This window comes from Equus asinus, chromosome 22 (genome assembly GCF_041296235.1).
Source record: "Equus asinus isolate D_3611 breed Donkey chromosome 22, EquAss-T2T_v2, whole genome shotgun sequence".
Lineage (NCBI taxonomy): Eukaryota > Metazoa > Chordata > Mammalia > Perissodactyla > Equidae > Equus > Equus asinus.
Genome location: NC_091811.1, coordinates 39,851,522 through 39,878,248, shown reverse-complemented (window position 1 = coordinate 39,878,248; position 26,727 = coordinate 39,851,522). Strand labels below are relative to the sequence as shown.

The window sequence follows — 26,727 nt, the reverse complement described above, 5'->3', positions numbered from 1 at the left end:
TTTGTGGAGTGCCCTTATTTCATCTTCGAGTCACCAATGTAGCATTTGTTGTAGATAAACTGAGGCTCAGAGAAGTTACATGACTCACTGAAGCTCACAAGCCTGGATAGAGGTCCACAGACGTTTTTTTCTGGTTTGAAGCTGTTTGTGTACTGCGTTCTGATGCTCTTTCCCCCTTCCTCCACAGCTGTGCATGCCCAAAGGGCTGTCTTTCAGAACACAAACTGACAATAAAGACCCTCAGTTCCACTCGTTTATCATCACCCGGGAAGACGGTTCTCGCACCTATGGCTTTGTTCTCACTTTTTATGAAGAAGTTACGAGCAAGCAGATCTGCACAGCCATGCAGACGCTCTACCAGATGCACAACGCGGAGCATTACAGCAGCGTTTACGCCTCGTCCTCCTGCAGCATGGACTCGCTGGCAAGCAGTCTCGATGAGGGCGACACAACTTCCCTTTTGAAGCTCCAGCGATACAACTCCTATGACATCAGCAGAGACACCCTGTATGTTTCCAAAAGTATATGTTTGATCACCCCGCTGCCTTTCATGCAGGCCTGCAAGAAATTCCTCATCCAGCTTTACAAGGCAGTTACCTCCCAGCAGCCGCCACCTTTGCCACTGGAAAGCTACATCCATAATATTCTCTATGAGGTACCCCTCCCACCTCCGGGGAGATCACTGAAATTTTATGGTGTTTATGAACCCGTCATCTGCCAGAGGCCTGGACCCAACGAACTCCCGCTCTCCGATTATCCTCTTCGAGAGGCCTTTGAGCTCCTGGGCTTGGAGAATCTGGTGCAAGTGTTCACCTGTGTTCTTCTCGAGATGCAGATCCTTCTCTACTCACAAGGTGGGTCCTCCCGAGAGTGTTAAGTCTCCCCAAACTGGTACCTATGCTCCCAACTACTGTATTTCCGTGGGGCGTATTATTAGAACCGAATAATTCATGGTCAGGAGTCTTTTCTGTTTTGCGTGAAAGGAGCAGGTTTAGGTGAGACCAGAGGCTGAGGAATTATTTCTCTTTAGAGTGGCAGTGGCTGTAGAGGAAAACAGGAGGGGAATACAAAAGCATTAACTTGACTGACTTGAGTGCATTTATTTTTTAATGGAAGTAGCCACGGTTTTTTTTCCTGATAATACATAATCATCATAAAAGAAACATATTTCTTGTCATAATAAAAGTGACAGAATCCTGTTACTGCCAGGAACATGTAGACTTCTCATTTTTGACAGATTGGTAAAGGTTGCATCAAAACTCAGCTGACATTGGAAGGGGAGAATCGAAGTTGCTGAGTCTGCAGCTTCCTAAGGCAGTCAGCTTTGGACCTTAGCCTGTGTGTGATTTCACGTGGTGAGAGAAGGGGTACAGGTGAGAAACAGGCACGACTCTCCTCAGTCTAACAGTTCCACCCAAGTTAGGGAGGGTTTTGTCTTTTTTTGTCTTTAATCCCAGAGGAAATTATCTTTGTGACATTTTTTATTCAAAGTTCTCCCAAGACATACTTGAAAAACTAACAAAATCCGGGTTTTATTTTACCAGTGTGTTTACAATGGCTAATGTTGAGCCTAGACCAGAGTAGTGTTTTCAATCTGAATATGAATTTGCAGAGGGAATAGAGATGTTGTGTCTTACTAGATAGTGAATTGAAGGAAAATATAAAATGGTACCTGTGCAGTGATGGGTCCTTTGAAAAATGTGGCACAAATATTTGGGTTAGCATTTTGCTAACTTGTATTTAGGCTGGCAGAATTATAGTGCCGTTTCCTGACGGCTGCCATCAAGCTTATTTTACCACTTTCCTTTTTTTCTTTTCTATTTTAAATTATAAGTGAGGCTGAGCCAAGTAGGCTATATTTGTACTTCCCCATCTTGTGTGTATGTTGACACTATTTGTGTGTTGACAGCCCTTCACGAGGTTGTATTTTATTCAGTTTATCCTACATAATGTTCTCTGATAATGTGTTCCAGTGTCTCAATTTTTTTGTTGTCAGGAAATTCTCTAATGGCCAATTGAAATTCTTTCCTTTTCCTGTGCTCTCGCTTTCTTAGTGCTCCTCATTACCTGCAGGTTACTGTTTTGTATCTGAAAGGCTTAACTTTAATTATCTCTTGGTTAAGATTCGATACTCTCACCACTGCAACCCAGGTTCATTTCCCGGTCAGGGAAGCGTGCCTCCTGTCTGTTGGTTGTCATACTGTGGCGGCTGCTTGTGGCTGTGATGCTGACAGCTGTGCCACCAGTATTTCAAATACCAGCAAGGTCACCCATGGTGGACAGGTTTCAGACGAGCTTCCAAACTAAGACAAGCTAGGAAGAAGGACCTGGCCACTCACTCCCAAAAAAGTTGGCCATGAAAATCCTCTAAATAGCCCCGGAAGGCGAGAGGGTCGTGGGAAAAGGCCGGGCAGGTTTCAGCTCTGCAATGCAGCAGGGTCGCTAGGAGTCAGAATCGATTTGACGACACTAACCAAAAAAAAATGTTCTCTCTTCCTTTTTATTTCTTCCCCTGTCGCTTTTTTCCCTTGAAGCACATAGGGATTGGAGAGTTGCTAGAAGGAGCAGGGCTTCGAGCTTAATACCCTCAGGTGGATTTGCCCATTAGAAAGAAGAGTTTTAGCTTCTAGATGTACAAAGGACCTGCAAGGTCATTTAGTTTAGTTTCCTAATGTTCTACCTAGAGAAGCAGTTTGGGCCAGAAGGAATACTGGTTTTTGAAGTCATAACAATCCTGAGTTCAAATCTCTGCTCTGTCAATGACGAACTGTAACCCTGGAAAAGTTACATAATCTTCCTGAGAGTGAGTTCTCCTTTGTGAGACTAACAGGGTTTTTTTTCTTTCTTTCACTCTTACTGTGAAGATTAAATAAGAAAATCTGTACAAAATACTTCAAGCACAATTGGCTGACTAAATGATAGCTGATTTTGTAACAATAATTATTAATTTTATTAGTCCTACATAATTCTCAATAAATTATGTGTATCTTAAGTTGTGAGGGCCGACATATTACAGCATTTGAAATATAACTTTGTTAAATAGTCAAGGCATTGTTTCAGGGTTGAGAACCTAATAAATGTTCCCTTATACTGAATGTCATGCTTTTTTTTAGGGAAAAACCTTCCATTATCACACTTCCGTGTTTTGTTTTATTTTATTTTATTTTGAGGAAGATTAGCCCTGAGCTAACATCTGCTGCCAATCCTCCTCTTTTTGCTGAGGAAGACTGGCCCTGAGCTAACATCCATGCCCATCTGCCTCTACTTTATATGTGGGATGCCTACCACAGCATGGCTTGACAAGCAGTGTGTAGGTCCACACCCGGGATCTGAACTGGCGAACACGGGCTGCTGAAGCAGAATGTGCGCACTTAACCGCTGTGTCACAAGGCCGGCCCCCACTTCCTTGTTTTAAACAGTACTGTATGTCTTACTGCTTGCGGTTTGTCCTGAGCTCTCTCTGTTTGATTAACTCATCCCATCTGGCTTACGGAGTCTGTTGAAAGTTGCAGTTGATTAATATTTACCTATTAATTTCAGGTTCAAGTGAAGAAAAATGAGTATTTATGAGCATGTTTTTGTACTCAAATGAGCATTGTTTGATAACTTAGTCCTTTGCCGAGAACAAAAGTGAATTCTGTGATTATAGAACTACATGTATATGTATGTTTAAAGTGTCATACAAAGAAAGCTTCTCATACAGTAATTTTTAACCATTCACTGAAATCAGTCTGTGTTAGGAATTGTACTATAAAAATGCCTTGTACGTTTTGGGTCCGTCCTTGTGCCCACCCCCCGCCCCCCATTTAATCTTCTCAACAAAGAGTTAGTGCTGTTATCTGTGTTTTATCAAGGAGGAAATCGAGCCTCAGAGAAGCTGAGTAACCTGCTCAGGATCACACAGCTGAGAGGTAACGTGGTGGAGCTACGAGTGGGGCTCCATCAGCCTTTCTCCAGAGCCCTTAACCACCACGTTAACTGTATTGGGCACTGCACTTAACCTTCCCTTATCTGTCTCAATATTTATTTTTAAATTATAAACTCACTCTGCAGGTCTATTGTAAAGGTACCATGCTAAATAATTGTAGAGAATAAAGTGAAAGCTCTGTGTAAATGCAAATTTTCACACTGACAGCGTCTCTCCCATTAGAGAAAGACATTTCATTTAAATGAGTGAAATAAAAGAGTCATTATGTTGATTTGTACTCTGGTGCCCTCCCGTCATTCTTCCTGACTGTGTTAAGGGGATTTTTATAACATCTGATACTTCATTTCTTGTTCGCTGATAAAGCTATGCTGTAAAATTTAAAAACATTGCAAGTGCTGAACGGTTGCCGTGAAAACCCAGTGTGAATCAAAGTAGATGAGTTTCAGTGATGAAGATGTCCTTCTAGACTGATGTGAAATTCTGATCCGCAGTCCGTTTAAATAGATTCAATCTGTTAATTAGAAAGCGTGTACATCACAGTCACCTTGCGGTGCTAACTAGCTAGAAATTTTAAGTAGAGAACGCACCCAGGAGATCAAGGCTCTTTTCTAGAACCTCAGATCAGAAAAGAACACTTGCTTCTGTAGCCTGGAAATACCTGGAGCAAGACAGTGGGAAGATTGGAGTATGACCCTCTTTTCAAAGGAATCGTGGAAGAATAAAAGCTAAGGGATTTTAAACACTGCTGTCTGCCTTTTGATCCCGGTAATTAAAGTCTTGGGAACCTTTGTGGGCCTCACTTGCCTCCTCTGACTCTTCACAATGAAAATAAGCAGTTAGCAGAGCCCGCACTGCCCTGCCTGCCTGTGTGCCTTCACAGCTCTCCTCCCTCCCCCTGGTGAGCTGGGCATGAATTAACCTTGTCAGAAAGTAGAGGCTGCTTGAAGTTCTCTTGAAAAAGTTGGAGGCCTTCTGATCACAAATGGCTCGTCACGCTCAACTGAGCAGCACAGCTTATTGCTTATGGAGTTTATAAGTCATCAAAGCGAACTTGATTTTTTTTTAATTAAGGTTATAAAAGTTAACATCCTTGTGAAATTACAGTTGTACATTATTATTAGTCATGTTGTAGGTAGCGAACTTGATATTTTGATGGCAGAAAGTGGTTCTCATGACCTGTATCCTCAAAGCAGTAGGATTTGACCTGCGATGGCCAATATTTTTATACCATTAGCTTTATTTTGTGAGAAACAGAATCTTAATATTAAGGCATTTTTCCAAACGATTTTTCGTTTTATATTCAAGAGCCTAATCCTCTGTCAGTTATATGTGTAGCACATAACTCCTGCCAATTTGCAGTTCTTAATTTTCTTTTAGGGGTCTTTTGATGAATTAAGATACTCTTAATATTCATGAATTCCAATTTACCAATCTTTTAACTTACGACTTAACTTTTCTGTTCTATTTACGAAGTACCCTTCTGAGATCATGAAAGTAGTCTACATTTTTTTCTAGGTGTTTTAAAGTTACATTTAGCATTTTAGGCCTTAGTCTATAAGAAATTCATTTTTGTTTATCTTGTGAGGAAGAGATCAAGTTTAATGTTCTAGACATGTCTGTAACTAGTTATCCTAGTACTAGTTACTGAATAGACCGTTCTTCCTCCCTGTGATCTGCAGGACCGCTTCTGTCATATATAAGTTCCTATATGTGAGGATGTATTTCTGGGCTTTCAGTTTCTTCTGCCAGTCTTTCTGTCCGTGCACTAAATCACGCCGTTGTAATCACTGTAGCTTTAAGGTAAGCTTGGAATCGGATAGACAGTTCTCGTCACCGCCTTGTTTTTTTGGAATTGCATTGAATCCAATTTTGGGACATGACATATTTAAAATATTGAGTCTCTCCTTCCATGAAAACAATGTCTGTCTCCATTCATAAGGGTCTTATTTAATGTCTCTTAGTGAAGTTTTACAATAGTAAAGTAGATCATAATGTGCAAATAATGACAATTTTGTTTCTTCTATTCTAATCTTTGTCACTTTTCTTTCTTTTTCTTGCCTTGGAATGCTTACTAGCCTCTCCAGTACAGTATAGAATGGAATTGATAGTAGCAAGCATCCTTGTCATTTTCCTGATTTTAAAAACAATGTTTTTATTGTTTCACTATTATGTATAGCATTTGTTGTAGTGTTTTTGGTTAATAACCTTGTACCACGTTAAAGAAGTTTTCTTTTATTTCTGAGTTGTTCAAAATTTTTAAAAATCATGACTGTACGTTGTATTTTATTGACTGCTCTTTCTCCATCAAGTAAGATGAAAGTAAGTTTAGTAAGGTGAAAAATCTACATTCCACCCTTATATTCCTGAAATAAACCTGACATGGTCATGATGTACTATTACCTTTTTAACATATGGCTTGATTTATCTTGCTAATATTTTGATCAGAATTGTAACATCTATGGTTTTTAATGTCTTGGCTTATAATTTTCATTTCTTGTGCTATTTAGTCTGGTTTTTGGTATTAAGGTTATTCTAGCTTCAGAGAATAAGTTGGAAAGTATTCCGTTTTTCTTTGGAAGATAAAGTAGAGAAGAGTTTATTTAAAGTTGTAATTATTTGTTCCATGACTGTTTGAGATAACTTTTCTGTAACTGTTTGGTCTTGTTGGGAATGTTAAGTACCAATTCAGTGTCTTTAGTGGTTTATTTAGATTTTTTGTTTCTCCTCCTCCATCATCATCATCATCATCATCATCGTCACAAGTAGGACAAAGACCAAGTATTTTTTTGTTATACCACACACTACCCCCTGGTTTCTGACCACAGATCCCTCAGAACAAAAGGGTCCAGACAGTTCAAAGATGCTGGCACGTTACTAGTCCCATTCAGTCATTAGCAGTTAGTTCAGTCCATCATCCTGTTGTTTGAAAATGTCTTCCAGGGCGAGGCCATTGAAGTCTGCAGACTTCCATTCGATCTTGTCAGATTTCCAAAGCATTAGTGGTCTCAGCAATATATGGCTTCGCCCTTTTAAGGCGTTTGGTATAATTGAGCTAAAAGACTTGTCACCTCTTGCTCTGAGCCTCTTTTAAGGTGTTATCGTAACATTGGATTCCCCTTATTCCGTAACTCATTTATTCATTGCTTTACCCTCAGCTACTACTCCTCCTTCTTTCTATTTATACCCAAAGTTTTCCACCTTTGGAAGGTTCTTTAGGTTTGGCCACAGTGCTTATTTAGATTGGAGGCAGCAACACTAGTCTAGCAAGTACGTCCCCCTCAGTCCACACCCATTCATGTGAGGGTAGGGTTATGTAGGCATAGAACTAGTGGGCTGTTTTGCTGTTTTTACCACTAGACAATACAGCTGCATTCGTGGTTAACCTCAATTTTGTCAGATGGGGTGAAGGCATAACCCACCTCTTAGGGTGGCTCTTAGGAATTCTGACATAAAGGTTTAAAAATAGGTTACAGTTTCTTGCTTTGGAATTATTCCTGCTCTGGCACTTGTAGTTGTAGTCCTGGTCCTGCATCAGGTAGGGAAAAGAATGTTGAGGTGATATGGGGAAGAAAATGAAAAGTATAGTTGTCATACCAGCATCCTTCCCTCTCAGGAAGAATCATAGTCATATCGACATCCATCTCTAGCCTCTTTTCCCCAGATCCACCAGAAGAACAGAGGAATCTATCTAGTGGGGAACCTCCCTTAGACCCCCTCATGTTAAGTGTGAGAACACACTCATGAAGGCGTGTAAGTCAGCCCTTTGTGCCTTTATCTCCATCCATTTTAGACAGCCGATGTTTCAACAGCCTAGTACAATTCTCTGTTGAACCATTACTCTGAAGATGATAAGCAACATATGTCCATTTGAGGTGATGTCTCTTTGCCCACTGTTGGACACTATGTGCTCTGAAGTGTGTCTCTTGATCTGAAGAAATGTAACTCGGCAGCCCAAATTGGTAGAGCATCTTCTGTTCTAGTGCCCTGATAGTATTTTAAGCATTTGCATCTACCACCGCAAATGCAAAGCCCAGTTTGGAGTAAGTGTCTATTCCTGGTAGGACCCATTTATAGCACCCCCAGGGCTACTGGCATTGGTCCAGTGTAATCCACTTGCCAGCTGTACAAAGGGCCTTCCCCCCACCTGGGGAATCTTACCCGTAGCCATCTGCAGCTTCTGTCTCTCTTTTTGGCGGACAAAACAGTTCTTCTTGGTATTTTGTGCCTCCGAGCACATTTGTATATAAGAGCAGTAGGTCTAGATTCAACCCATCTCTGCATTGTTGCAGTCCCCCCAGTGTCTACTTATTTCATGGGCCCAGGTAGCCACTCTAAGGGAGAGCACCAAAAGATCCACTTGGTGGTTCCAGTCACTTCCCGAACCTGGAAGGGGGTTCTTCCAATGGGCATCAACATGTCCCACTTTTAATGTGCCCCATAAATTTCCAGAGTGACTTACGTAAGGCTATGCCTCATACAGGCATCTTTTTAATAGTCCAGTTTTCCATAGCCCATGAATTTGTAAAAACCCAAACATACTGGCTTTTACCATTGTTCAGTTCTTTCATTACTGCTAGGAAAACAGCCTGCAAGTCAGCCCACTGCGCTGTTTTACCTTCTTCGATCAGAGTTCTGGCCTTCCAAACAGGATGTCGTCCATTCACCTGGGAACTGTCTTCCATAAACCAAGCAGCTGTTCATTGGTCAGTTGCGAGGGTTTATAGGACACTGTCCAAGTAACCACAGAATTGGGCCACTCTCACTCAGTTCCAGAGTCGGTCCTATGGGAGTTGTGTCTCCTCCTTGCATTCTCCTCGTAACAAGATCCTGTACAATTTCCATTTTATTATGGAACTCTTCTGAGTGTTGCCTTTGCCATTAGAGTGTTTTCCCAACATCACAGGTATTTCAGGTTTCAAGACATTTATGTCTTTCAGTCCTAGGGGCAGTTTAGATGGATGTCCAATAGTAAGCTAGGAATTGCCTCTCAAATGAGAATTCTCTAGTCCAATATCCCAATAGTTGTCACTAGGAGGCATTCACAGGCTTTTGCCATAATCCCTAGTCTGTGCTCCACAAGGGCTGTTGTGTAGAGCTGGTCCCTACCTGCACTCCAGCTTGTTTACTACACTGTAGGCTCTGGCAGTCTTATTCCCATTTAGCATGACCACTTAAATAAATTAAATAAAGCCTCTTTAAACATTCCAATTTTAACCCACTCTTTCACCCTAATCCTATTGACCTTAACATTTTTATGTTCTATTGTTACCTCACAAAACTGGGGTTCTCTTGCCTGATACATAAAGAAAAAAAACAATTATTACAGAATCAACGTTTGGGAAAAGAAATCAGCTTTATTCTGTGAGACCAAACTGTAGGGAGACAGGGGATGTGTGCCCTCAGATCTGTCTCCCCAGGTGAGGATTTGGGGTGAACTTTAAGAGGTTAGGGAGAACGGGTTGGCTTGCAGAAACACTGGGACAACAGGTTTTGATTGGTGGGCTCCCAGCATTTATGATAAGGTGCTCAACATTGATGGCAAGGTGAGAAAGGAATTTTAAGACCAGATCTTCCTGAATGACGGACCCCTCACTTCTGATAAGAGTCTGACTTTTAAGATCCAGTCACGTCCCGGTCCTTTGGTTCTGTGTGGAGGAGATTTCCACGGTCATTTCAGGTCACGATTTCTTCCTCTGTGCATGCTCTGGCTACATGACTTTGCAAATTTTCCAAAAGATAATTCTTAATCACTCTGTTGACAAGAGATGGCATCTGTGGAACTGGCTCTAAATGGGCCCGCAGTTACACTATCAGTCTAATTGTAGGTTGGATTCAGACTTCACCAGAGGGTTTGAAAGTACCACAGTGCAGGAGGCTCCCATCTAAAGGAGCCCCGGAAACTCCTCTTCTCCACCCCCTGACCATTTTACCCACTCTGCCCGTTAGGCTTTGAGTCCCCAGCAGGAAGTCAAGCCAAGAGACCTGGCCCTTTTGTCAATCTTTGTCTTGATTAATCTGCCTGACTCTTGCCCCAGGCTACTCCAGATCCAGCTTCTCATTATAATCTTTGCCTTCCCTCTGTTTTCAGTTTCTTCAAACTGGAGTAAATAGACTCAACTAGTTTGGGGCCCTTTGATGGAGGGGGACCAGTAGGGATCCCTTTGGTCTAGGATCTCCCAACCCTAGATAGTGCTGTATTAAGACCTCTGTTTCAGCCCCACCGCTGTCTGTCTCATTCCTCCCACTTCTTAATAACCGTCTAAAGATTTCTTCCCTGCTGGCATGAGTCCCTTGACATGTCCCTTCTTTTTCCTCTTTATTGGCTCCTATCAATATTAGCTTTATTCTCCCCATTTCTTAATAACTGTTTAAAAATTTCCTCCCTGCTGCGATGGGTCCCTTGACTCTCCCCTCTGCCTCTCTGCATTTTCTTGTTAATTAACCTAATGTTTTTATTAGCATCTGTAGGATTCATGAGGGGAAGCTGAGATAGCAGATTTGCTAAGGCTTCTCTGACTGTTGGATTTTGCAGCAGTAAGGTTATATCGGGTGCCAATGCAAAGGGAGCCCTCGGTATTGACTGTGACCTGGGTAACAGGCATCTTCAGTGGATGAATATCCCGATTATTGTAAAGCCAGTTCCACACGGCTTGCATATGAATCATGTCAACTGCTTCATCCGGGTTATTCCAGGTGGCATTTATAGGGGGAGTGGGGCAGTCCCCCTTCTCAGAGTAAACAGGCTTTACAATAGCTTCTATCCAGTCCACCAGGCTGGCTCTTCCCTTGGGAACAACCTGCTGTGTGTCTGGATCATGGGTCGCCATCTGTGACTGTCCCGTAGTTAACTGTGGGTCCTGCATCAACCCAAACATGTTCTTGCACTCCGCAGCATTTAAAAACAAAGATAGAGCTCCTAAATTACTCTCTCCGTGTTGGCAATCTTCCTCAACATCTGTTGCCAATCTTCCTCTTTTTGCTTGAGGAAGATTGTCACTGAGCTAACATCTATGCCTGTCTTTCTCTATTTCGTATGTAGGATGCAGCCTCAGCATGGCCTGATGAGTGGTGCATAGGTCCTTGCCCAGGATCTGAACCTGTAAACCCTGGGCTGCCAAAGCAAAGCACGTGAACTTAACCACTATGCCACCCTGCCAGCCCCAGCGTAAACTCTGAATAATATTTCCTTATCTTCTTAATCTCTGCTATATCTGTAGTTTTGTCCCCCTTTTCATTCCTAGTACTACTTATTTGTGCCTTCTCTCTTTTTCCCTTGATTATTTTTACCTAAAGTGGGTCAATTACATTACTCTTTTTAAAGAACTAACTATTACCTTTGTTTGTACTCTCTATTATATCTTTGCTTTCTGTTTTATTAATTTCTGGTTTTGTTTTTTACTTCCTTTGGGCTCATTATTTTATACACATCCCACCCCCACCAAATATTAGCATCTAAGGCATTTGAGTCTTGTGTTAGCTGCATCCCACAGGTCTTAGTATCTGGTATTTTCATTATTCAACTCTTGAGAATTTTTAAATTTTAGGGGGCTGGCCCAGTGGTATAGTGGTTAGGTTCACCAACTCCACTTTGGTGGCCCAGGGTTCAGATCCTGGGCACAGACCTACACACCGCTCATCAAGCCATGCTGTGGTGGCATCCCACATATAAAATAGAGGCAGATTGGCACAGATGTTAGCTCAGGGCCAATCTTCCTCACCAAAACAAACAAAAAGGAAAAATAAAAGAATTTTCAAATTTCATTTATTTTGACAATTTGTCTTGCTTTTCTCCCTCTTTTTTTTTCTCTTCTACCTTCTTTAGAAATAATTGAAATGTTTTTTTCTCATTGCAGTTTTTTTCCATTTAATTAGTGTAGGTGCTATATGCTGTTTCTCTTTCTTATTGGTAAACTTTGAGATTTTTAACGTGAACGCTTAGTTTTGTTAATCATACACTTTAAAATACAGATACTATGAGCCGGCCCCATGACTTAGTGGTTAAGTTTGTATGCTCCACTTCAGCAGCCCAGGGTTTCGCTGGTTCAGATCCCTGGCGTGGACATGGCACCACTTGTTAGGCCATGTTACGGCAGCGTCCCACATGCCACAACTAGAAGAACCCACAGCTAAAATATGCAGCTACATGCTGGGGAGATTTGGGGAGGAAAAGACAAAAGCAGAAGGAAAAAAAAAAGGTTAGCAACAGTTGTTAGGTCAGGTGCCAATCTTTAAATAAATTAATTAATTAAATAAAATAAAATACAGATACTGTAAAATGCTTTGACTCCAGTCCCCCCCGTCATGGCTTACTTGGTATAGTTGTTCAGAATTTTGATGATCTTTCAAATTAAGAATTTTACACACTTTGTTTAAAATTACCCATCATTGCCATTTTTTTTTTTTTTGAAAATTCACATTCCATTTTGTATCTTAGATATTTCTTCTGGGATCAGTCTTCTTCTTCCTGAAGTGTATCCTTAGAAGTTCCTTAAGTGAGGTGGCATTCTCTATTAGATTTTGTTCACCTGAAAATGTTTTTGTCCTGTCCTTGTTTTCGAAAGATGGTTTCGTTGGATATTTGATTCTAGCTTAAAAATTCTTTTTCCTCTCTTAGCGCTTTGAGAATAACATTCAACTGGCTTCTGGTTTCCAATGTATTATTGAGACGTCATCTGTCACAGTCACTCTGATTGCCATTCCTTGGTCAGAAATCAACTCTGGCTATATATAAGATTTTCTGTTTGTCTTTGGTGTCCTGTATTTTGACTGTGATTTATCTGGATGAGGGTTTCTTTCTTTGTGCTGCTTGAGATTCACTGTGTTTCCTGAAATCTAGGGTTTAATGTCTTTCACCAGTTTGGGAAAATTTTCAACCATCTTTCTAAATATTACTTCCATCCATCTTTTTTCTTTTTTATCCTCCTGAAATTCTAATTAAACATGTTAATCTGTCTCACTCAGTCTTCCATATCTCTCAACCTCTTTCTCTGTCTTTTTGTCTCTGTGCTACATTCCAGGTGATTTTTCCACATCTGTCTCCCAGCTTATTAATTCTCTTTTTACCTGTGTCTAATCCGTAGTTGACCCTTCCTTTGACTTTAATTTCAATGGCCCTATAAACATTCTTACTCCTTAATTTTTCCTTTAGTTTCCTTAAACATATTAAACGTACATATTTTATGTTCTTTCTCAGATAAATTCAGTATGTGATGGGTTGAGGATTGAGAGTTTATTCCCCAGGAAGGGTTTGTATTTTCTTTCACCAGGCATCTGAGTTCACTGGCAGCATAGGTTTACTTTAATTTAAAATTCTCACCTTCGTCTTTCTTTGGACCTTACAGATAGCTTGAGTTTGGGCCACAAACATACCTGACAGCTGACCAGGACATAGGAATTCTCAGGGAGACCTTTCCCCTTCCTCCCAGAGCTGCTGCCAGGACTGACGTCTTTCCTTGACAATACCGGTTTTTTTTTGTTGTATTGTTTTCCTTTTGTTTTTTCTTTCTTGATCTCCTTTCCCTGAGGTGTTCACCCTTTTTGGGTCCCAGCTTTATGCAAGAGGATCTACTGTCTGAATCCCAGCCCTTCTTGTACTTTGTCCCCCAACATGCACAGAAGTATAATGGAAGCTCTAGGCCACCTTGAATTAAAAAAAAAACCCAAAGTCAGCCAACACTTCGGCTTTACCACGCTGGGCTCTTGCTGCCACCTTGTTTCTGGCCTCCAATGACTTCCCTTATTTTCTAAGAATCTATATATTCATTTATTGGGGTGTTTTAAAATTGTTTTATTTAGCATTTTTAGTTTAGGAGCTCTAGTCCACCACACCACCATAAATAGAAGTGTTTAAAAAAGACCACTGAACTAAAATTAAAGTAGAACAGATTGACTGTGGCAGTTACTACAGAGTATGACAACTGCTAAGCCTAATAATTTAACTATTAATCATATAAAATAGGAAAATAATCCAGATCTGTTTTCTCTTGTAAAAGGGAATTGTTGGTAACAACAATTACCAATTATATTTAACCTACATTAAATAATTTAAGTACATAGTATGCACATAGATATTAATTTTTTCATTTTAATCTCTGGTGAAGCACAGAGACACTTTTCACAGGTCCTCATGAGTGCTAGAAAATTATATTTTTATGAATTTGTAGGTATGCTTATCTTTATTGGGAGCTGTATTTTTATTTTAAACAATTTGCTTTAAAAGTGCCTCATGTTAACCCATTGCTGATGATTTTTTGAAGGCTCTGCAAACCGTCATAGCTAAGTGTTGTAATTAATGTCCTTTTTACACTTAAAATTTTGAATTAAACAAGAACTTTTAATCTAGAAAACAATTCTCAGTGAATACTTACCTATTTTGCAAGCCCAGTTTGACTTTGAAACACATGTATACTTTTTTGAAAAGTCATCTCAGGTCAAATAAAAAATATTTTTCAAATCAAATTCAAATTATTTATTCTCATGGATTATCCATTTTTAGTGGATTCCATTGCCCATGGATCATCTCCATATAGATTAGGTTCAGCAAGTTTTTTAAATTGTGGTAAAAAATATATATATGTAAAATTTACTGTCTTAACTATTTCTTAGTGAAGATTTAGTAGCTTTACGTGTATTCACATTGTTTTGCAACCGGTCTCCAGAACTTTCTCATCTTGCAAAACTGGCGCTCTATACCCATTAACCAATATCTCCGCATTCCCCCTCTCTCCAGACTCTGACAACCACCATTCTACTTCTGTTCTATGGCTTAACTACTTTAGAGACCTCATATAAGTGGATTCATAGAGTATTTGTCTTTTTGTGACTGGTTTATTTCACTTAGCATAACGCCCTCAAGGTTCATCCATGTTGTAGGCTGTGTCAGAATTTCCTTCCTTTTTAAGGCTTAATAATATTCTGTTGTATGTGTGTATCACATTTTGTTTATCCATTCATCCATCGATGATGGACACTTGGGTTGCTTCCACCTTTTGGCTATTGTGAATAATGCTGCTGTAAACATAGGTGTGCAAATATCTCTTCAAGATTGCTTTCACTTCTTTTGGACATATACCCAGAAGTGGAATTTCCTCAAGTTTTTAGTGCTTCACTACTTTCTGCCGCTGCCAAACACACTTTGGTTTTCCATGTTGCTAATATAAATATGCTTGTAAAGCACCAGTACATGCCGTTATGTAACTGGCCATAATTCTTTCAACCAGATTTCTTTTGTTAGATATTTAGGGTATTACAAATAGTTTACTGTTATAAATGACACTTTATACGTAAGCATCCACATAGATATGTTTTTATATATTTACATGCTAAATTCCTAGAATTGGAAATGCTGGGTCAAATGATCTGTATATTTTTAAGCTTTTGATAAATAATGCCAGATAGAAATCGGTAGCAATTTATGCTGCCATAAAGTAATGTATAAGGATACCCTTTCCTCCACACCTTCGCTGTGATTTTTTAAATCTTTGTCTATCAGATAAGCAAAAGGCAGCTCACTTTTCACCCATGGAGGGTGAATTTTTTTTATGTTCATTTGCATTTGTACTCTGCCTTTTGTGATGTTTTCATGATTTAGGCAATTTGGGGGGCGGGTCAGAATAGACTTTATTATGAAAGCAGGTGGGTGTGCGGAGATGGGGGCACACAAGTACCTTCAGGTTGGGTAGGTCCGGTGAGTTAGTGCAGCTCCTTCCCACTGATGACATACTCACTGAGGGCAGGGGTCAAGTTCACTATCGCTAGGGTACTTGTGGACCTCTCCGCCCTTCAGGAGCTGCCAGAGGCTCATTTTGCAGTACTTCTAAGGCACTGTCGGCAATATCTGAGATGAATTTCCAGAGCTCAGGAGATGAGCCGAATTATGCATGGGCGCAAGGTCTCCAAGCCAGCGTGGTTCAGGTAGTAACCAGTCACTGCCCCTGGGATTGTAGGTGTATAATCTTCCAGCTGCATCAGGATGTCCTCCAGAGGTGTGCTGCACACTACCAGCCTCACACCTTTATTGGCAGCGCTTCGCAATATGTAAACCTGATTAGATATGGCCTTTTTCTGGGGCACTGTGCCACCAGCTAACCAGTGTTCTGGCGCAGTCCTGTGACCCCAACCTCAGCTCCAGCCCCGGGTCCCTCAGCTGTCCCTGTGGGGCTGACCTTGTTCTCCACAATGATGCTGGTGGACAGGGGCCAAACCCAGGGTATGAGATGGCAGAGGCCAGAAACATCTCAGGATCTGTGCCTAAGCCACTTCTAGGCAAATTTTTGACAGTATGTTTTATTGTGAAACATGGTCAAGCATAATTTTTTTGTTGAATAGTTTTGTTTTATTTCACATGCCTTAGGTAGTAACATATTAATTTTTCAATACACACTTATTGACCACTCACTATGTAGTATATCCTGTACCAAATGCTAGAAATTCTGAGATTAAAAATAGTCATTGCTCTCCAGCAGATAATGGTGTAGTAGGGAAGAGAGACATATAAATGGATAATTATAATAGAATTTTAATAGTTTTCATGAGATAAATCACTGCTGTGGTGAATAAAGATTGGGTACTATGGAAGCATGGGAAAGTGGCTTTAGTGATGATAAGAAGTGTTGAGGGATGGCTTTCCAAGGGAAACATTACCTAAGGACAGAATACAACTTAGCCAGGCAGTGCAAGGGAAAGGGATGTTCTAGGCAGAGGAAAAGGGTATAGGGTCACAGGGTCCTGTGAAAACATGTCACATGCAGTAAATGAATTGCAAGCAGATGACTCGACTGAGGCAGGAAAGGGCAAAATCATGAAGAGCCTCATATGTCATGCTGAGGCATGTCTTAAATATGAAAATAAAATTGTTTTACACATTCATCACTTGAAGTATCCAAGAAATAGTTTTCCTAAAATATTTTTTTAAAACATGCTTAAAGAAGAAAACTGTACTTTTTCTTGATTCACTTAAAAACAGTTGTCTTGCTTCTACTGAGTAATTGTATTATTTAAAAAGTATGTGTTGTTTCAACTAGTCTTGAGGAGAATGAACACAGAACTGTAAAGAATAATAGACAGAACACCTACAAGTGGGTGGAATTGTGGCGAAGGAAAAATAAGCCATGTCACTCAGTCTTTCAGTGTCCAGTAGAAGAGGAGAAAATGGATAATTTATTTTTACTTCCCATACGAAGGTTTCCATAATCAAAGCAAGAACATAGCCCAAGATGCTAGTCGCTGTCACTTAAAGAATTTGCATTTTCTATGAAGTTGGACATTTTTCCCATCAACAGTAAATAAAGTAACCAAGCTGCCAGGGGTTTGGTTTGACTGCTTAAAACCCGCTGCCTTTCAGCATAGGTCCAATCAGGAGACAGGTTTAATGTAATATGAAGAATTATTAAGCTGTAATAGGAAAGTAACCATAAAGACGTGGAGAAAACTCTAAAGGGTCCCCTAGGAAGGACAGACTTGAAAGGGGAGCCCACTTCCCAAGGCCGAGGTTCATACCTCATTGAAGAAAGTGTGGCTGCAGCTCACTGGATGGTGGAGAAGGTCGGTGGGTTGCCTGGGCTGGGCGGATCCTCGGTCACCCCACAAGCAGAAGACAAACCTCCCAGGCACAAGTGAGCTGTGGCTGGTGAGCGGGCACACAGCAGTTGTCGGGGCACCACTGTGGGTGTGAGATCTGAGTGTGCAGTCCCCGTGTCAGGAGGGCTATGGGAAGTTGACCAGTGGCCCAGTTGCTGAGACAGCTCACCCTGGGCCTGTCCCTGGAAGTGTACCACCAGGTGTCCTCGTATATCCACACCATTGATGGACCATGCAACAGGAGCAAGAACAAACGAAACACTGCACATTTGCACACGGAACTGAAAGACAAGCCCCTTCTTCCTGCAGTGTCTCTCTAGTGCCCTCTGCTGGCAAAGTTTGACACTGTGCTCACTGTAAAAGGGAAACTGCTTCCAGTTCAGTCCATTATCATAGACCATGTACTGAGTGAATTTGGAGCTGAGAGGCGGTAGATAGATAGCTGGCACAGGATCTGACTGCTTAAAACCCTGGGCCTTTCACCTGTGGCTGGTTTATAATGGATAAAGAGATAAAAAAGCAGCCCCCAGGGGCTGGCCCCGTGGCTGAGTGGTTAAGTTCGCGCGCTCTGCTGCAGGCGGCCCAGTGTTTCGTTGGTTCGAATCCTGGGCGCGGACATGGCACTGCTCATCAAACCACGCTGAGGCAGCGTCCCACATGCCACAACTAGAAGGACCCACAACAAAGAATATACAACTATGTACTGGGGGGCTTTGGGGAGAAAAAGAAAAAAAAAAAAAAAAAAAGCAGCCCCCAGCATCCAGGAACTGCTCTAGCTCTCACAGCGGGGCCTCACTGTTACTGCAGACTGATCTGGTGCTCACGACTAAGCCATGTTCTGCTGTAGAACATCAACAGTCTCCCAAGAGCATCCACTTCAAGCAGGGTCACTGTGCATCCCACAGAATACCAAACCTCCTCCTCTCTCACTAAATTAGGAACTGCTACTGTTTCCAACCAAGGGGGGGGGGGGGGTGGGTCGTCTGCCCACCGCAAGACATGCCAGTCGTGAAGAGGCAAGGAGGTGGGAGAGAAAGAGTTTTTTATTACAGCTTGCTAGCAAGGGGGAAGATGGCTGACTAACTTCCAAAAGAAACATCTCACAGAACAAAGACTACAGACCAGTTATATAGGGGCTGGTCCCCGGTGGGGCCTCCATCTAATGGGGGCTGGCGGGGGGGGGGGAGACACACGACACAGACATCTGATCTTAGTTCCTGGTAGTCTTTTGATCAGAGACCGGAGCAGCGCCCTATCCCCTGACCTTTCAGTTGTCCTTGATGATGGCTATCAGCATAGACTCTGCCTGGGGGTCATCACATTCCTAAGGAACTCAAAAGAACAAAGTTATCGACTTTATCGCAGCTGGGAGGGGCCATAAAATCTACAGAGCATGTCTGGGTTAGTTAATCCGAGGTCAAAGTTGCAATGCGGTTTATTTTCTACAATATGGCTTCCCTTATTTTTTTTTTAAAGATTGGCACCTGAACTAACATCTGTTGCCGGTCGTTTTTTTTTTTTCTTCTTCTTCTTCTCCCCAAAGCCCCCCAGTACATAGTTGTATGTTCTAGCTGTGGTCCTTCTAGTGCTGCTATGTGGGATGCCACCTCACCGTGACTTGATAAGTGGTGCTAGATCTGCACCCAGGATCTGAACCGGCGAAACCGTGGGCTGCTGAAGCGGAGTGCGTGAACTTAGCCACTCAGCCACAGGGCCGGCCCCAGCATGAACCTTTGTTGAGCCAGTATCACTTCTTCACTTGCTTACCCATTACAACTTTATCTCCACTTTCGTCTGCCCTCCCTGCAGATGAGGTTGACTGAGATGCCCAGGATAGAAACGCCCTGGTTTCTGACAGCACCCAATCCAGAGCAAGTCTCCACTTCCTTAGACCCTCCCCCACATTATCCCGACACAGCCCCAATCCTACTGTAGGGTCTCTCTAAACCCTCTCACCAGGACACCCCGCAGTTCCCCCCACGTGTGTTCTTCCTCTCCACAGTGGGTCATAAACCCACTTGTTCACATACACATCTGTTCCTGGGGGTCCTGACTGGAGAGCATTGACAGAATAAATGATTACTAAGTATTTCTTAACCAAGTGAATCTTCTCACTCCTCCTTTTCCTTAAAAAAACTTATTCTTAAGTAAGATATTTAGAAGTTGGAGGTGGGTAAGGGATTGGAGGAAGAATATTCCCCTATTTTAAGTTATTTCAGGACTATTAAGTAGTTTTTTCCTCCTATTTAGTGTTATAAGAAATGTAATTCTTTTTTTAAACCCAGATCATAGCTTTTTAAAGAAGCTAGCTAAGTCAGAAACACTGACCTTTTATTAAGGAAGTGATTGTCTTAGAAAATGAACCTTTAATTAACTACCCACCCGCCAAAAAAGCCCTGATAATATTTTTTCTGTAACTATTTTTATGACAATAAAACTCCATAGAAACCAGCGATAAAACTAATAGCAATTTTATTTTTTTTTTTTTTGAGGAAGATTAGCCCTGAGCCAACATCTGCCGCCAATTCTCCTCTTTTTGCTGAGGAAGACTGGCCCTGAGCTAACATCCATGCCCATCTTCCTCTACTTCACGTGTGGAACGCCTACCACAGCATGGCTTGACAGGCAGTGCCATGTCCGCACCCGGGATCCAACTGGCGAACCCCGGGCCACCGAAGCAGAATGTGTGAACTTAACTGCTGTGCCACCAGGCCAACCCTAATAGCAATTTTTAAAAGTTAGCCAAATAGACAAGAACAGTCAAGTTATTTTTCTAATAGTCCATCTACATAGGACATACTGTACATTTTGAATCAGTCAAATTATGATTTAAATGAATTTATTTAAATGAAGTGATAAGAAGTTATGTTTTTCCTTCTCAATTTTCAGTGAGCTCTCTTCCCCTCAAACTTGAGGAGTGACTCGTGGAATACGTCCTCCTGGTGGGGCAACGTTGCACTTTCCATTCTCTAGTCACTTCCAAAAAGCTATGGAAGCTTCCCGAGAGTCCTTTCCCACTCTGAAGGGCCTCGGGAAACCTGCGTTATGTTTCACCATTAAAATCTCTGCACTGTTAACGTAGAAGACGAAATGTGCTATTTGTTTCTAAGCAGTAGTTCTGATCCCTTTAAGGTCTCCTTACGCATAGTTAGAATGAATCACTTGGTAGCAAGTCTCTGTGTAAAAACACCATCCATGGCATAAGTGGATATTTGAATTTTCTTTAGAAAGTGCCTGGGAATGCACATAATTAGGAAATGTGATTTTTTTTTTTTTTGAGGAAGATTAGCCCTGAGCTAACTACTGCCAGTCCTCCTCTTTTTGCTGAGGAAGCCTGGCCCTGAGCTAACATCCGTGCCCATCTTCCTCTACTTTATATGTGGGACGCCTACCACAGCATGGCGTGCAAAGTGTTGCCATGTCCACACCTAGGATCTGAAGCGGCGAACCCCAGGCCGCTGAGATGTGGAACGTGCGAACTTAACCGCTGGGCCACCGGGCCAGCCCCATGATTTTTAAGTGAAAAGTTTCTTGTCTGAGTAGTTAACATTTTCTCTTATTGAAAAATCAGAGGTTCTTTAATCTCATGTGGACAAAATTTAATCAAGTCTATTTAAATTGTGGATATCCAGCAAAATTGTATGGTTTTATCCCACTAATTCATTTATTTATTGGAAAATATTTTGAGGGGCCAGCCCGGTGGCATAGTGGTTAAGTTTGCACCATGTCTTGGGGTTTGCAGATTCCATCTGGGGCACAGACCTGCGCACCACTCATGAAACCATGCTCTGGCGGCATCCCATATACAAAATAGAGGAAGATGGGCACTGATGTTAGCTCAGGGCTAATCTCCCTCAGCAAAAGAGAAAGATTGGCAACCGATGTGAGCTCAGGACCCATCTTCCTCACCAAAAACAAAGCAAAAGAAAAAGAAAAAAAATTTTTTTCAGCATCTGTTATATGCCAGATACTGTGCTAAGTGCTAAGGTTATAAAGATAAAAAAAGACTCCAATCCTTGATTTAAATAGGTGGCCACAGAAGAGAATCTTGAGGACATTTCCCTAGATTTGGTCTTTTTATAATTACTTATCTGCCTGCCTTCCTGCTCCTTTTTGTATGTGTGTTTTGCTAGGACTCTGTTGCAATAAGAGGAGAAAAGTATAACATTCAGTAGTGTCAGTAAATTTTGGTCAGCCCTGGCTGTGAACTAGGCCCTGTGCTTTGTGGACTAAAGGAGATAAGGCAGATCACACTCTGCCCTTGGGGAGCCCTCAGTGGAGGAGAAAGCCCCTGGGACCAGCGCCATAATGGAGTCTTGTTACAGTGCCGAGCTGCAGTTAGCTCTGACTACACCTGTTTTAAACCTGGGGCATTCAGCAGGTTTCAAAGGTTTCAGGTCAGCTCCCTGTCCCCACCCTACCCTCGTGATAAAACATTCCTGTCTCCTACAGCGTGAACATCTGCCTGATCGTCACTAGCAGAGTGGTAGGTAGCTAATTGTCTGATCTCCTTTGACCACACCCTTCATCCCCCAACTCCTCACCTCCCCACCTTCACAGAATACCAGCCATTTCAGCCAAGATTCTCTGGGCCTCAGCTGACCTCCTGGGTGTCTGTGTGTCTGTCCCCGTCCATCCCCATATCCCCACCTCAGGTAAACGGGTCCAAGCGGCTCTTTGAGTTCATGTCTGACCCCACCCCTCAGGCCACCTGGTATTTGTCTTTTAGAATTCCTGTAAACAGGTTTACCCCTAAAATTTAAGTTTTAGTAGTGAATCAAATAAGGAAAATTTTAAGTACACTTGGGCCATGGATAGCTGATGATTCATTACCAAAAATCTCATTGTAGACGTTTAAAGGGAGTCATTTACAAATTATAAAGCAACACAAGAAAATTTTTTAAATGGAAAACTTCCCTTTTTTGCTTGGTCAGGTTCTTTGAGTTGATGTGGCCCAAATAACATCCGATCATTTTCCTTAACCTTCTCTAAAAGACTCTTCCAGTCTTACTCCCCCAGATTTTACTATATTTGTGCATAGTGAATTCTGTAAGAGGATTATTACAATTCCACAATATCCCTTCTCTTCAATTCTCAAATCCAAAAACATTCTGAAAACCAAACCTTCTTTTTGTAACTTATTTATTGGCAAAGCCAGACCTGAACCAAAGTGACCCTATTTAAATTCTTTGGTCGCCTGCCCTACTAGGACACTCATATGGTTTGGTGCAGAAATGTTACTGTGTTTGATTACAGAGTTCCGCCCTAGATATTTCATGTCTACGGCATATGCACAATATTACCTTTCTAAATTAAAAAAAAAAAATCCATTCAGAAACAGCTCTGTCTCCAAGGATTTAAATAGGGATTTTTATGTGTCAATTATAGCTCAATAAAACTGGGGGAAAAGGGAGCACTTTAATATTGTAGACAGTTTTTAGTTTTGATAAATTAGTTCATGTAAACAAAACACAACAACAAAAAACAAGCTTTAATTTTCTGGTAACTTTCACTTTGTCCCTAGATTTGATAGTTCTCTAGTTGGGGGTTAAATTATAGGAAGTGTGACTGTGAATGCATATATCTGTTGATTTCTTACACCCACAAAATGAAGGCTAAGATAAATATAGTCAAGCTAACTATAGACTATAGCTGTGATCATATATACAAGAAAAAAAGAGCCTCTGAATTGGGGATTGTATAGATATGCATGTATACAAAAAGTGATGTTCTTGTACATTTTCAATGGGAGAAGTGCCAAGAGCAATTTTATTCTTATTTTCTCTAGATTTAAGAGAATGTAAATTCACATACCAGTGATTTCAGAAGCAACAAGTATGATGATGTTCCCCACCTACCCAGACCCCTTAAAACCATTCAAGTGAAACCATTTAACTCTTTAATTACGGTGGGATAGAACTGACCTATTTTCTGCATGGTCATACAGAAACATTTTATTTGTTTATTAGCTTAAGAATTCTTTCTGGAAATTGGTATTTTCAAGTTTAATGCGGTGATTGTGTTTTTACTTGGAATCTTCCCCTCCATGTTTCCTTGTTCTGTGCAGATTATCAGCGCCTGATGACTGTGGCGGAAGGCATCACCACACTTTTGTTCCCATTTCAATGGCAGCATGTTTATGTGCCCATCCTCCCTGCTTCCCTGCTGCATTTTCTTGATGCTCCTGTCCCTTATCTGATGGGCCTTCAGTCAAAAGAAGGAACTGACCGTTCTAAGCTAGAACTTCCTCAAGAGGTAAAACTTATAATGAACGATGAAGCATTTGCTGTTTGTTGATTTAGGTCAAGGCTACTTTTGTTAGATAGCATTGTCTTTGTCCAAACCATGTCTCTGACTATTCTGGATCTCCCCAGTAGGTCTGGGGCAGGACCTGAGCCGTAGAACGCAGATCCTGACTCCTGGTGGTTCCTGTGACATAGTCATCAATTAAACGTGGTTCAAAACAGGACCATGGTGAATTTCCACGGCTGTAAATTTGTGAAGATGGAGCAATAGTACTCTTCTCTAGTTGTTTTATTATTCTAATGACATTTCATTTCTTGCCCCCCCATTTATGTTGTAAATTTTGTTTTTAAACAATGCAGTCCAATTTTAACATCCTTTAAATCCTCGTATTAATTAAGGTGACTTTAATTCTTGACCTCCATCAAATGAAGAGTAACGTCTTTCAGCAAGCTAGGGGTAATGGAAATATCAAATACTTCAGTGTTCTTTATTTTCAGACCTAAGGCTAGTTGTCAGCTTTTTCTAAATGTCAATGTGGCGAGGTGGCCGAGATAAAAATTTTAACCCCTAGTTTTTAGGTCACCTAAGGTTACTGTGCTTTCTGTGTGTTGTATTTTCAAATGTTGTTTAAGAAGAAAATAAGCAGGAATTTCTGGAAGCATTTTGAATCTAATTTTCAGCGGTTGTTAATGGTACTCAGAATTGCAATGTAAAGCCTTTGAAATGGAATATTGATGAGAGGGCCATGACCTATTAAAAAACATAAAATGGTTAATTATGTTATATTATTAGCTCTTTAATTAGCACCTTTCTTAATAAAATCTTTCATGCAGTGTTTCACTTTTATTTGTTCTTATTTCTCATAGAGATCTTCATTTTAATAAGTGAATTTAAAGTAACACACTAAGCCACAGCCATTATAGCCAGTAATGATTGCTGAAATCATCCATTGCTTACTTTATTCTAATGAACATTTCCCTAGCAAAATTAACATTTTTGTTCAGGAGGAAAGAGCTTGGTTCAGATCATATAAAACACACATGCAAACTGTCTTGCTGTTTTTGAGCTTGTGCATCCCTATTCTACCTCCTTTTTCTACTCCCTGAACTCTCATTTTCTCTTTTACTAAATTAATCCAAGTATCTTGTTGGTTCAAAGAAATAAATCCTTTAAATTTCCAGGGAAAAATAAATAGACTAGCCAAATTCATTGTGTTTTAAAGACTTAAATGGTGACATGTTTTAGTTTCTTGTGGAATATCTGGTCTGTTTGTATGTGAATCAAACGATATTTAATAATACCATTTGTTTAGATGTGTAAATATTATCTTTCCAGTTTTGCATGAGTAATAATTGTTGAGAATTTTTAAATTCCACCTTGATGTATTTGTAGTTGGGAATTTTTCTGTCCCTATGTGTATCCTCTGACTCTAAAGATAAACTTAAAAATTTTGAAAGCTCTTGCAGTAATATCTGTGATTTCCTAATTTTCCATTCACTGAATCAACACTGTTTAATAAATATACATACCCATCTATTCATAGAGGAGAATAATATGCAATAATCTTAATCAGATGTGAAAATAGTGCTTCTGTATAGAAAGTAGAAATTAGTACATTGCTGTTTTAGAAGAAAAGGCTAACAGTATATCACCTGACTCTGGTATCATTTTACAACGAGATGAAATAATCTACTTCACATAATTTGGGATGGGGGAGGTGGGTATAATAATAGCCATTTTAAAAAGTGACATAAATACAGTCACTAGTAATACTCACCACCCCCCTTTCCCTGAAAACTGTAAAATAAAATCATAGCTAAAAATAGTGACAGGGCTTCTTAGAATAGTTGTAAAAATGATAAGTTTACAAAATGATTATTTTAAGAAAGTATGATTTTAACTGTTAGCTAACTAATGTAACTACACAGACTTATAATTAACCACCCACTCACTTTCCCCGTGATTCCGAAATGACAGGCACAGGTAACCGTTTGTTAAATTACTTTTTTGGAGAGTGGAGTGGGGAGAGTGATGGTGGAAAGATACAGCGCTGAGGATTAATTGCATAGAACAGTACCTCACTTTTTGCCATTCTTGCTCGTCTTCACAGTAAATGATGGACCAAAAAAAATCAAGAGAAAAGCTGAAACAGAATTGCTTTTGCCAACTTTCTTTTTGTCATATCTTGCCCTGAGGTTCTATGGGATTGTTTGAAGTGTTCTCCCCTGGCTTACCATTATGCCAGCTGAACTTCAGCCACTGGGAAACTAGATCCCTCACTAAGCATGGAGAGAGCTGCCCTGGCCTCACGTTCCTGGATGCTGCTTCCTCCTCCCTACGTTTTTTATGGTTCCACAAAACGACCATCTCCTTGAGCCTTATTTATTCGTTCAGCAAACCGTTATCCCTTACACTACTAGTGTAGGATACATTGGGAGACATCAAGATAAATAAGAGGTGATTTCTGCTTTCCAAATTAAGTCATTTACAAATATCAATAACAGAGGCTAAAAAAAAATATTAGTAAGAGGAATGAATGAATTAATTATATATACAGAGGAAATCAAAATGTCTTTAAGATAGGGACATAGGAAGGCTTCATGGCAGAAAAGATAAGTATGCTTCAAGTCTTTGTTCCCTTACTTATGAGGGAATGTTTGTTGTTTTTAACTGGAAGTAAGTACATATTGCGAAGGCTTCTGGGCAGTGTTGATCAGTAAAAAACATAGAAATATTTAGTCCTAAAACAACCTAAGACTGAGATGTCAAATATAGTTTTCATTGTGTATGTAATACTTCTTGAGCTGTTGTCATAGAATTTTTCTAATTTAATGGTATTAAAAGTGAGAAAGTGGCTTATCTGAATATCCTGTTGTATGGAGTTCTTCTTGGTTTTAGAAAAAGGGCTTTATGGGTTTTCGTAAATAAGTTTTTATAATACAAGTTCATGTTTCCTATTTCTCCTTTGTGATAAA

At 40.6% G+C, this 26,727-nt stretch overlaps 1 protein-coding gene across 7 annotated transcripts in view; it reads left to right on the top strand.

The window, feature by feature from the left end:
- Window positions 1-26,727, top strand: part of DENND5B (DENN domain containing 5B) — a 178,852-nt gene that overhangs the window by 88,807 nt on the left and 63,318 nt on the right. For all 7 annotated transcript variants that reach the window (XM_044775300.2, XM_070493947.1, XM_044775299.2 and 4 more), the window contains 2 exons: window positions 188-854; window positions 23,574-23,761. In XM_044775300.2, the coding sequence (XP_044631235.2) occupies window positions 188-854; window positions 23,574-23,761 (855 nt within the window). The remainder of the gene's footprint in view (window positions 1-187; window positions 855-23,573; window positions 23,762-26,727) is intronic.